The sequence below is a fragment of the Natator depressus genome, chromosome 2 (assembly GCF_965152275.1).
Source record: "Natator depressus isolate rNatDep1 chromosome 2, rNatDep2.hap1, whole genome shotgun sequence".
In the NCBI taxonomy this organism is placed as follows: domain Eukaryota; kingdom Metazoa; phylum Chordata; order Testudines; family Cheloniidae; genus Natator; species Natator depressus.
Window position 1 is genome coordinate 16,131,839 of NC_134235.1, and position 12,088 is coordinate 16,143,926.

The 12,088-nt window shown below is 40.4% G+C and overlaps 1 protein-coding gene across 13 annotated transcripts in view; it reads right to left on the reverse strand.

Moving 5' to 3' along the window:
* PHF20L1 (PHD finger protein 20 like 1) overlaps nt 1–12,088 on the reverse strand; it is a 78,851-nt gene that overhangs the window by 57,609 nt on the left and 9,154 nt on the right. For all 13 annotated transcript variants that reach the window (XM_074943836.1, XM_074943833.1, XM_074943832.1 and 10 more), the window contains exons 3-5: nt 3,075–3,246; nt 1,739–1,823; nt 608–696 (exon numbers count right to left, since the gene is read on the reverse strand). In XM_074943836.1, coding sequence (XP_074799937.1) covers nt 608–696; nt 1,739–1,823; nt 3,075–3,246 — 346 coding nt within the window. The remainder of the gene's footprint in view (nt 1–607; nt 697–1,738; nt 1,824–3,074; nt 3,247–12,088) is intronic.

The window sequence follows — 12,088 nt, forward strand, 5'->3', positions numbered from 1 at the left end:
AAGTTAAAATCCTGCTATTTATCTTAGATTGTATCTCATAACCTGCCTCCCTTCCTGGTTGGGTGCTACTCTCTTCTGTGACGGCATTGAGACTGTCACAGATAAAGGAATATCTGCCCATTTTGGCATAGGGCGATAAAAAAAATGAACTAACTCTGAATTAATAGAAGAAAGTGGTAGAAATCCGACATTGTAACAAATCCACCAGCAGCGGCCCACTGATGGGCTAAGGCCTCTTCTAAAAGGCCACAAAGAAGGAGAGAACCTGTTGGCCCTTATGTGGTCCTGGGTTGGGACCACTGGAAAGAGAATGGTCAGGGAACAGATGAGCCAGTGAGGAGAGCATACTGCACTCAGAGGTTTCATAATTGAGATGCGATCACTAGCACAGCACATGCTAGGGCATCCCCTGAAGTTAAGAACTGGTGAACCAACATACTGAGGGACCTAAAGAGAAGGCAGCAGTAAGTTTAAAATCATTTGTGTTACATGACCCTTCCTGCATGGGGCATTCAGCAGATAATTTGTTCTCAGGTCACTGTTAATACCACATGCCCTGTTTAGTAGTCAACACAAACAAGCAAGAAAAGACACCTAATATCCTCACCTGCCCTTTGGCATCCTCAGGCATAGATTTGATATGCATCCTTTTTAGACATCGAATAACTCCATCATAGAACTGTACTGTGAAGGTTCCTAAAACAGGATTGATGCAATCACTATGAGTAGTTAGAAATATAAGTACCTCAATACTTCCCCAAAATGCTACAAATACACAGTCATTTCAGACCCGGTCCTGCATGTGACATCAGTGAGTGCTTTGGCTCTGCAAATACTATAGGACTGAGCATCTATTTAAAATTCTTCCCTTTATAGTTACAGTCACATATCCTCCTTGGATCACATCAAGATTAAAAGGGACACAATCAAGACAGAAGTGCTTAAAAAACCCTCTTTACTCACAATGAAAAGCTCAGTGTTGAGTTCTATGGGATTATGAGACAAGACAAGCGCATAAAGTTACTGAGATAAGTGTTTGTGGTTTCAGGACCTTGGACAGTTGTACTAAAACTGTAAAACCTATTTTATATGATTACATTTCTCACAGCTTGGACAATAAGTAGTGCTTCATTTTTGTTTATAAATTTCCAATTTATTAATCCAATGATGCCATGTATTATCAGTACATTTAAACCCATACCCAAAAACAATTTTCATTCATTTTTAAATACAATAAAAGCATTGCAATAGATTTAAAATCAAAACAATGCAAACGTCAAACTACTTTACATTTTATGCCTAAGTTAGCTGGCATTTTCCTTTTAATATTGCATTTATCTTATTTCACTGATTACCAAAGCTCAAAAATGAGTTTTTGAACGTTTTCTAGAAGAATTGAGGTACTGTAAGCATATAAATATAAACCCAAACCAACCGTACTGTGAAGGGTTCTATAATATTGAGGCAAGAATGTTCATCTCGCTACTATAAATGAAAGTTACATTACTACTGAGTGGAGGAGGTACCCCAAGTTTTTAACTTCATAGAAATAAAAGATGATAAATGCTCATTAGATCAAACCCATTCCTCCCCTCATAGAATAGCAATGCTTCCAACAGTATGTTTAACATAGTGAATAAAACCGTATGTAAACACATTTTGATTTTAAACAGATAATAGCAGTGTTCCTGGTAAACAAACAGAAGTACTTACAGATGCATTGTATTTATATACATACCCTCCTTGTTAATTGCTTCAATCTTAGCAGGGTAATATCGACAGTCTGTCCAACGAGCTAGCACCTCTTCTCCAGGTTTAAAATCCTATTTTAAACAATTTTAACTATTAATATCTTGCCCTGCAAACCTTTCCAAAACAAACTTAAGCTTTATAACTTAGCGATATTTTCCTTGAAAAAAAATTAATACCATTAGGTTTGAAAGAATTCAATTTTTACTTTTTTATAACTTTGACAGATAATACTGATCTTTATTTTTAAACATTTTAAAAAATGTTTATTGATCAAAATTTTGACATTTCTTGGAAGTGGGGGGTGTCAGAATTATTTAAAGACAGTAGCTGCTGCCATTCATAAAGTTAAAGCTTTATAACTGTTAAAACACAAATTACCTACATCACATGTCAAAATATACAAATTAAAATTTACAAAGTAAATATCCTTAAGTTCTCAAGCAGCATTTTTCTTTTTTTTTAAAACTTTGCCTATGTGTAAATTTTGATCTTAGGGCTGTCAAGCGATTAATTGCTGTTAAACAATAATAGAATACAATTTATCCAAAAATATTTAAATATTTTCTACACTTTCAAATATATTGGATTTCAATTACAACACAGAATACAAATATGAATCTTTACCGCACCTGGCACGTAAATACTTTGCAATGCCAGCTACAAAAGTGCCATGCAAATGCCTGTTCTCACTTTCTAGTGACATTGTAAATAAGAAGAGGACAATATTATCTCCTGTATATGTAAGCAAACTCGTTTGTCTTAGCAATTGGCTGAAGGAGACATAGGACTGAATGGACCTGTAGGCGCTAAAGTTTTACATTGTTTTGTTTTTGAGTGCAGTTATGTAACCAAGAAAAATTTTTTTTAAAAAAAATCTATATATGTAAGTTGCATTTTCATGACAATGGATTGCACTACAGTACTTGTTTGAGGTGAATTGAAAAATACTTTATTTTTACAGTGCAAATATTTGTAATCAAAAATAACATACACTTTGATTTCAGTTACAACACAGAATACAATATGTATGAATATGTAGAAAAACATCCAAAATATTTAATAAATTTCAATTGGTGTTCTATTGTTTAACAGTGCGATTAAAACTGCGATTAATCGCGATTAATTTTTTTGAGTTAATCACGTGAGATAACTGTGATTAATCGACAGCCCTAATTATCACTGATGGAAATATTTTTTCATCTGTTTGTGTTTTTATGGTGAAATTGATGTTTACAGGCATTAACTGATAAAAATCTAACCCTTCCAAGCCTAAATAAAATAATTTACACAAGGAGTCAGAAAAAAATTATCTTCCTACTTACAACAAATTCATCATCATCTTTTAGCCCTTCTTTCCTTAGTGCTGGTCGTTCCAGGGGTCGTAATCTATTGCTGTCCCAATAAATCCACTCATCATAGCGATGACTCCAACGTTCAAAATGGACCAACATCTTCCCCTCTTCATAGTCTATCTTCTCAATGCGAGATGGATACCTTGAACAACAACAAAAGGAAAGGTGTCAATTGTGCAACTTTTTCCAGCAATGTTTTTCATAAAGACATATTCATGTAACAATTTAAACTACTTTGGTGGTGTTAGCTGCACCAACATTTTGTACTAAGAATTAGTTTGGATCTGAAAGAAGTTTTAAACATGTAAAATTGTTGATATGACAATACCTAGCTGCAAAACCTCTACATTCATTAAAAGTGGGTGTGAAAATTCAGATTTAAGGATCAAACTGCTAGGTAATGTTAAGATGGATGCCTTATTTGGGTTAAATATTGGAAGTTTCATGCTTAGCTTTGTATTCATAATTTTGTTGATTAAAGCAAGGAAAGAAGGGTTTGTTTCTTTTGCTGGAGAGATAGAAAGGTGGTGAATTGGCTTTAAAAAAAATTAATTCATTACTCTTAATCTGCATAATAAATGTTCCACATACTTGCTTCATTGATTTCAGACAAATCCAAACTGCTGACTAATCAAAAACAATTGGAGTTGATAGAACGTCCCTTTTGAATCAAAGCGGCTGGCTAATTTGCAGATCAGCGCCACGGACTTTGTCGCGACTGAATCTAATGCACGGTCATTTTTCAATATTAATATTTTTTAAATTGCACATTTATTAAAACAAAAACACCAGTATTAATTAAGGACTGTAGGTTCTAGTTGCCCCTCAACTTTACATATAATCAGTAGAACCAACTACATGTGGCCCTCAATCAGAACAACTCTTCATCATCTGAAGTTAGAATTTAACATGGATTTTAATTACCCCCTACTTTGGGATCTGTATAACCAAAATGATTAAGTTTGGCAAAAAGACTTCCCATTTTTTCAAATCTTTAGCATCTGTGGAAATAAATAATGATCAGGCTGGTGCATTTAGATTCCACAGGAATCCAAGCCACATTATTTAGCTTTGAATTTCTAAGGGCTATTTTGGCTTTAGGAAGCCACTAGTTGGGCAGAAATAAGGCAATATCTAGTCTTCTCACAGAATGTCCACCATCAATATAACCGGATTCCATTATTTCAGTTCCATAAAGTGCATACAAGGTTGGTGTGCTGAAATTCAGCTGATTTATTTACGAAAAAAAAAAAAGAGAGAGAATACATAAATAGATCTGAAAACACAAAGAACCTTCTAAAACTATCTGGTGGATTTTTTTAAGTTTAAGAAATTTCCTCCCAAGTTAATATTTTGGGAATCCAGGTTTAACCTAGAAACAATTTCTTGGGAAGTTCTACACTTCCAAAAAACAGGAGTGACAATGGAACAGAAGAGGACAGAGCTACTGAAACATTTATTAAAAAGAAATGTTACAGTGAAAGGAGGGCTGTCTATTTCCAAAGCAGGAGACTCAGTCTACCTTCTGCAACAATGACAATGTTCCCTCAACATTAAAGGGTGGCAGCTGCTGCAGTCATTTTCTATTCCTACTGCATATTCCCTTACCCTGAAGCTCTGTGCCACCTAATATTGAAAGAGATACTATCAACTTTTTTATTTTTAAATTTCTGACAAAGCAACCTTTAAACAGTAAATCCTGATTTAAAAAAAAAAAAAAAGCTTTCTATGAAGTTTAGGGATTTTCTTCTTCCCTGCTACTTATCAAATTATTTTTCAGCAAGTGTGAGCAGACAGACAGCGCAATACATGCCTGGGCCTGTCTCAATTCCCTCCTCTCTCTGTGCTCATTCCCGTCTACCTTTTCTTCAACATCAGCAACAAAGGTCTCCCAATATCTAAACTCCAGACCTGCAGAAGGATTCCAGGGTGTGAAGAACTCCCATCTCACCTGCAATTACCCGATTCTATTTTCCAGATTCCTATTGTTCCCTAGTCCCAGGAAGGTCTCTAGGAAAAGAAGAAACTCTTCCCAGATCTCAAAATTTATATCACTTCCTGATCTCATGTGGGAAGGAAACATAGCTTTCCATTCCCAAAGCAGACAGTCTGTGTCCTCATTTAGATATTGTTCCTATACAATGCCCCTTCCCTATTTTGTATTGTTCTGTGGCTGGTAGATTTAGTTCTCTGGCTACTAGCTGTCTTGTAAAATTTCCAAGCCCTACTGGGGGTGCATATATTGGTCTGAGCAGAACAGAGGGAGGGATAAACTGGTGAAATAGTGACCATGCTTTTGGGAGAAGTGGAAAACAATAGGAAAGGCAGAAATTGTAAATGAGGCAGAAGAGAACATAGTATATGGAAAAAAGAAGGCGAGAGGAAGATGACACTAAAGACAACTTAGTAAAAGGTGCACCAGTATCTAAGACAGAACAAAAAAAAATGAAAGACTGAAGCCAGAGATATAACAAAAAATAAGATGCTGTAAGTAGGATTGGTCGAGTATTATTTAGAAAATCTATTACTTGAACAAAACCAGTGATGTGTGTTGAATATCATCGTCAACAAATATATTTTTCCACTGGTTGATCAGCTTTAGCTGTAAGATATATTTTAACAAGTTATTAGCTAGAAAAGTGACTGACAGTATTCTTATTGTTAATATCTTATACTGAAATAAATGTTACATTTAAACATAATGCTGTGAATTTATAAGGGATACCATTCCTCTGGGGTGAGAGGAGTGTAGCTAGCTGGCTGGCTGCATTCCTCTGGGGTCAGAGCCGTGCAGCTGGCTGATTAGCCCTGCCCACACCTGAGAAGAGAGCTGGGACTTAGTTACAGTATAAAAGAGGACAGCAGGAAATGCGGGGGCAGGGGAGCATCCTGGGCCACCTTGGTCTCTATAGGCTTATTGAAACAAATTTCAGTTAGAGTTATCCCTTAATGGAGCATGCCCCCGGAGGTAGCTCAACAGCTCCAGGCCTTAGCTACCCAATGGCTATACCTGGAAGCCAAGATGGTGGTGGAGCTCATGGACAATACTGTCTTGGAACAATACCTGCACATTCTCCCTGTGGCAGTTCAAACACATCTGCTATGGAGGAAGTGGAGACAACCGAAAGGTTCTCGGAGGCAGAATTGCCTAGGAGTTGGAAAGGAAGTCTAACTGTGGGCCATCCACACTTAGAATGGCAGTAAGAGATGATAACCTACCAACCCAGCAAGATTCACAGTACTGGTCTCTCTCAAGCAACAAAACTTTACCCCCAATATGAGCCTCCAAAGTCCCAGACTTTCAAGGGCCACCACTGCCCACCCATGAAGGGCCAGTGGTATGTTATCACTGTGGCTAACCCAGGCACATACAATGGGAATGCCTATGATAGAAAGCACTATTTGACCAAGCAGGGGAGAATCCAAACCAACCAACAGAACGGGGACTCCGAAGCCCTTCATGATCCCAATAAAAATAGGACCAAACATGGTGGAGGGGTATGGACAAACTCTACTTCAACAGGACTTAGTCTGACCCAAAGTCATGGATACAGAGTGGTCAGCCCAGATTTCCTGCATCCATGGAGAAATCCATATGTACCCAACGGCATCTGTCGTTTTGCAGGCAGCAGACCAGATAGGGCACCTTCAGATAGGATCACCTACCCCGGCCAGTGATCCTGGGACGCAACTGCACACATCTTCAGACCCTCCTGGGAAGAGAATCTGTTCCCTCCACCCCAGACACCCTTCAGATGCAAGAAAAGCCCCCCACCCTCAGATGTTTAGGACCTATTCCCCATTGCTCACTCTGATCTTTCTGAAGTCTCACACAGTTCCCAAGGCTCACAGAAACAGCCAAAGTCATCTCAGAAGGGAGGACGAACCTAGGTCTGTGGCAGAGATGACACCATGGAGCCTGGAGAAGAACCTTTCCAAAGGATAGGCCCTGGAGAAGGAACATCCCAACAGTCTGTAGGTTATCCCCTACCCACGTACACCGCAGAGCTCCTTCCCATCCTAGACTACAGCATCCCTAGTTACACCTTTGACATTGTGGCAGCTCAACAGGATGACCAGACACTCTGGGAATGTTTTAACCAATTCAGCACAGTCAACAAGATGGTCACCTCTGAACACGTATCTCTCCAGTTGCCCCGGTTTGAATTCCATGAGACATGTCCAAATTAAAGGACCCAGATATCAACTCCTAGTCCCCAAGCCCAATCAGTGGCAGCTCTACGGCTAGCCCGTACTCTTCCCATGGCCAGACACCTCGGTAAGGTGAAAACCCAAGAAAGACTGTTGGCTGGATTCTTTTGGACAGCGATATATAAAGAGGTAGCCGATTTCTGTTTACTATGCCCCAACTGTCAAAAAGTAACCCCAAAGGGTTGGGGCTGGGTCCCTTTCATGCCCCTTTTGAATGGATAGGGATTGATATAATAGGCCCAGTCACTTTTGGTACTTGTGGACAATGCCTCTTGATATCCAGAGGCAATGCCCCCATGAAACACATCTGCCTCCACCATAACACAATAGCTGCTCCAAGTGTTTTCCCAGGTTGCCCTTCCATTGGAAGTCATCACAGATCAAGGGACAAATTTCACGTCCCAGGTGCTCCAGTAAGTTTAGGCACCATTGAAAGTATGACCTCTCCAGAGCACAATTTACCATTCCTAGATGGATGGTCTAGTGGAGCAGTTCAGTAAGACCCTCAAAAATACATTAAAGGTTTACAGAAACAGAGGCCGAAGACGGGAACCAGCTGCTCCCCTATCTTCCGTTTCCAGCATGAGAGGTACCATAAGCCTGAACGGGCTTCCACCCTTTCAAGCTTCTTGATGGGAAACAGCCTTGAGGAGTTTCAGACTTGGTTAGTGTGTCTTGATAAACTAAACCCACCCACTCTACCACTGTCCTTCAATGTCTCATTCAAATGAGGGAAAGGTTAGAATGCTTGAGACCCACTTTTCCCAAACTAACCTCTTTCAGGCCTAACAGACCCCAATGTGACAATACAGTAAAGGGTCTAGAGCCAGAAGACCAAGTGCTCCTATTCCTTCCCAGCAAGCTCCTGGCCAAATGGCAGGGCCCATATGAAGTGTTCCAGTGGGTAGAACCAGTAGATTACAAAATTCATTGTCCAGAAAAGAGAAAACAAAGGCAGATTTATTATGTAAATCTGTTAAAATCCTGGAAGGTCCAGGAAATCCTCTTCATCCATCTGGAGGAGGGAGAAGAGGTTCTGGGGCCTCAGCTTCCTAAACTGGCCAAAACTGGGAGTGAGGAGGTGCCATCTGAGGGTTAATAAGGAGAAAAAGCAAACAAAGCACCCTCCCAAGAGCTTACAAGGTAGTGGTCTTCCCCACGAACAGAACAAACCTCCTTGATGACTCTCCACATCTGCATAGGACCAGGAGCCAAGCCCATTAGAAAATCCTATCAAATCCCAGAAAGCATGAAACGTGTTAGTTCAGGAAGTACAGAAATTGTTAAGATTTGGTGTAACTGAGGAATCTCATGGCCTCTGGCATAGTCCAGGGATTTTGGTACCAAAGCCGGATGGGACCATCCAATTTTGTGTAGATTTCCACCACATAAATGTCATTTCTGACTATGATGCATATTCGATGCCCTGTGCTGATGAACTGCTGAATCCTCTTGGTCAAGCCCACTTTATCACAACATGAAATCTAACTAAGGGCTATTAGCAAATTCCCCTTACTATCAACTCCCAGGGAAAAAAAGCCTTTTCTACCTCAGTGGACCTATTCCAATGTGTTGCCATGCCCTTTGGTTTGCGAGGGGGACCAGCCACCTTTCAAAGGCTGATGGACCAAGCGTTATTGCCCCACCTTCATCATGCTGCAGCTTACCTAGATTATGTGACGGTCTACAATCAGGACTGGCCCACCCACCTCCAGAACCTAGCAGCCGTTCTTCAAGCCCTAGGAGATGCCCATTTGACAGTAAACCTAAAGAAGTCCAGGGTGAGAAAACAGGATACGAAATATTTGGGGAATCTAGTGCAGAACAGTAAGGTATAACCCCTAATGGACAAACTTGAGGTGCTAGCAAACATCTCCATACCAAAAACTAAAAAGCAGGTCTGGGCCTTCCTAGGTCTATAAAGGTACTATAGAAGATCTATGCCTGACTTTGCCTTATTAGCAACACCTCTTACTGACCTTGTGGGAAAAAAAAATCAGCCCCTCGACAAGTCACGTGGTCCCCCCAGTGTGATTAAGCATTTCAGAAAATTAATCTGATCCTATACTACAAGCCAGTATTGCACAGACCTGATTTCTCTTGAGAATGCATGAGACATCTACCATCTACAAAGAGACCTCTACCACCACAGGTGCAGTGCTATTCTAAACCTTCCATGGACAAGAGCACCCTAATCATTTACATAAATAGGGGAAACCCAGTATTATGTCATCAAGAGAGAATGTCTGACCATACAATGGGCCATAAAGCCATTCAGACACCACTTGTGTTTGGAACACCCTTTGTCTGGGTCACTGACATGTGGCACTGAAGTGGCTCCAAACAATGAAAGACCTGCATGACACACTGGGACTTAGCCCTACAGCCCTTTCAAATTTCAAATAAGAGTATCAGCCTGGGTAGGACCATAGGAATGCTTCTTTTCAAGAACTGAAAAGGACTGGGTGCTTGGCAGTGACAGCCCCAAAACTCCCACTCAAGAGGGGAGGGGGAAAAGTATGGGAAGGTATAAGGGATACCATTCCTCTTAAATCAGAGGAATGCAACTGGCTGATTAGCCCCTCCTACTACACCTGAGAAGAGAGCTGGAACTTAATTAGCTGAGCCTTACAAATGACAGCAGCAGAAAATGGAAGGAGGGACTGCAACACCTTCCAGAAAGCTAAGGAACAAGGGCTGTGCTCCCCATGGACTGCTACTGGAGTGACAGCAGAGAGAAATTGCTCCAGAAACCAAATGGACGGAAGTTGCAACTGTGTGAAGTGCTTTGTTACTGAGACTCTGAGGTAAGCGCCAGGAAGTTTTGGGTTGCTGAGGTTTCTAGCATGAGGGGGAGATTTGGGGGAAGGGACTACTCGGCCTGCACAGACTTTGAGGGAAGAGTCTATGAGGGTTTAATTTGTTTTGTTAGGACGTCTTAAAATAAAACAATGAACCCTGCTGGAAATTGCTTCCCTGGATTCTGTGGGAGAGCTCAGACAGAACTAACCCAGGGAGTGAGCTGGCTCAGCAAGAATAAAACCTAGTCCAGGAGGAGGAGGCAGCTATAAGATAAGCCTCAATCCTTTACAAATAAACAGTGGTATTTCCATTAAACAATATTTCTCAAGCATAGATTTGTAGGCAGGCCAGAATGATGAGTTTCAATACAAAAAAAAATGGAACTTATTAGTGACAGACAAAGGGTAACAAGAAAACCCAAATACATTAGAAGCAAGAGGAAGACCAAAGACAGGGTAGGCCTGTTACTCTATGGCGGAGGGGGGCAATAACAGAAAATGTGGAAGTGGCAGAGGTGCTTAATGACTTCTTTGTTTCAGTTTTCATCAAGAAAGTTGGTGGTGATTGGACGTTTAACATAGTGAAGGCCAGTAAAAATGAGGTAGGCTCAGAAGAGGCTAAAATAGGGAAAGAAGAACTTAAAAATTACTTAGACAAGTTAGAAGAAAAGGAGGACTTGTGGCATCTCAGAGACTAACCAATTTATTTGAGCATAAGCTTTTGTGAGCTACAGCTCACTTCACCGGATGCATCCACTGAATGTATCCGATGAAGTGAGCTGTAGCTCACGAAAGCTTATGCTCAAATAAATTGGTTAATCTCTGAGGTGCCACAAGTCCTCCCTTTTCTTTTTGTAGATACAGACTAACACGGCTGCTACTCTGAAACTTAAGACAAGTTAGAGGTCTTCAAGTTTCCAGGGCCTGATAAAATGCATCACAGAATACTCAAGCAGCTGACTGAAGAGATTTGAGCCATTAGTGATTTATCTTTGAAAAGTCCTGGAAGACAGGAGAGATTCCAGAAGACTGGCACTATATTTTCCCTTTTCCAATCTAGAAAAAGAGAAATAAGGACAACCCAGGGAATTACAGACCAGTCAGCTTAATGTCTGTATCCAGAAAGATAATGTAGCAAATAATTAAGCAATCCATTTGCAAACATCTAGAAGATAAGGGGACACGTAAACAGTCAGCATGGATATGTCAAGAACAAATCATGTCAAACCAACCTGATAGCTTTTTTTTGACAGGGTAACAAGCCTTGTGGATGGGGGGAAGCGGTAGACATGGTATATCTTGACTTTAGTAAACCCTTTGAGACTGTCTCACATGACCTTCTCATAAACAAACTAGGGAAATGCAATCTAGATGGAGCTGCTATAAAGTGGGTGCAAAACTGTTTGGAAAACCATTCCCAGAGTGTAGTTATCAGTGATTCACAGTCATGCTGGAAGGACATAACAAGTGGGGTCCCACAGGGATCAGTTCTGGGTCCAGTTCTGTTCAATATCTTCATCAGTGATTTAGATAATGGCATAAGAATAAACTTAGTTTGTGGATGATATCAAGCTGGAAGGGGTAACAAGTGCTTTGGAGGATAGGATTAAAATTCAAAAAGATCTGGATAAATGGTATGAAGTAAATAGGATGAAATTCAATCAGGACAAATGCAAAGTACTCCATTTAGGAAGGAACAATCAGTTGCACACATACAAAATGCGAAATGACTAGGAAGGAGCACTCTAGGAAGGAGCACTGCGGAAAGGGATCTGGGGGTCATAGTGGATCACAAGCTAAATATGAGTCAACAGTGTAACGCTGTTGCAAAAAAAAAAAAAAGCAAACATCATTCTGGGATGTATTAGCAGGAGTGTTGTAAGGAAGACACGAGAAGTAATTCTTCCGCTCTAATCCATGCTGATTAGGCCTCAATTGGAGTATTGTGTCCAGTTCTGGCAGCCACCTTTC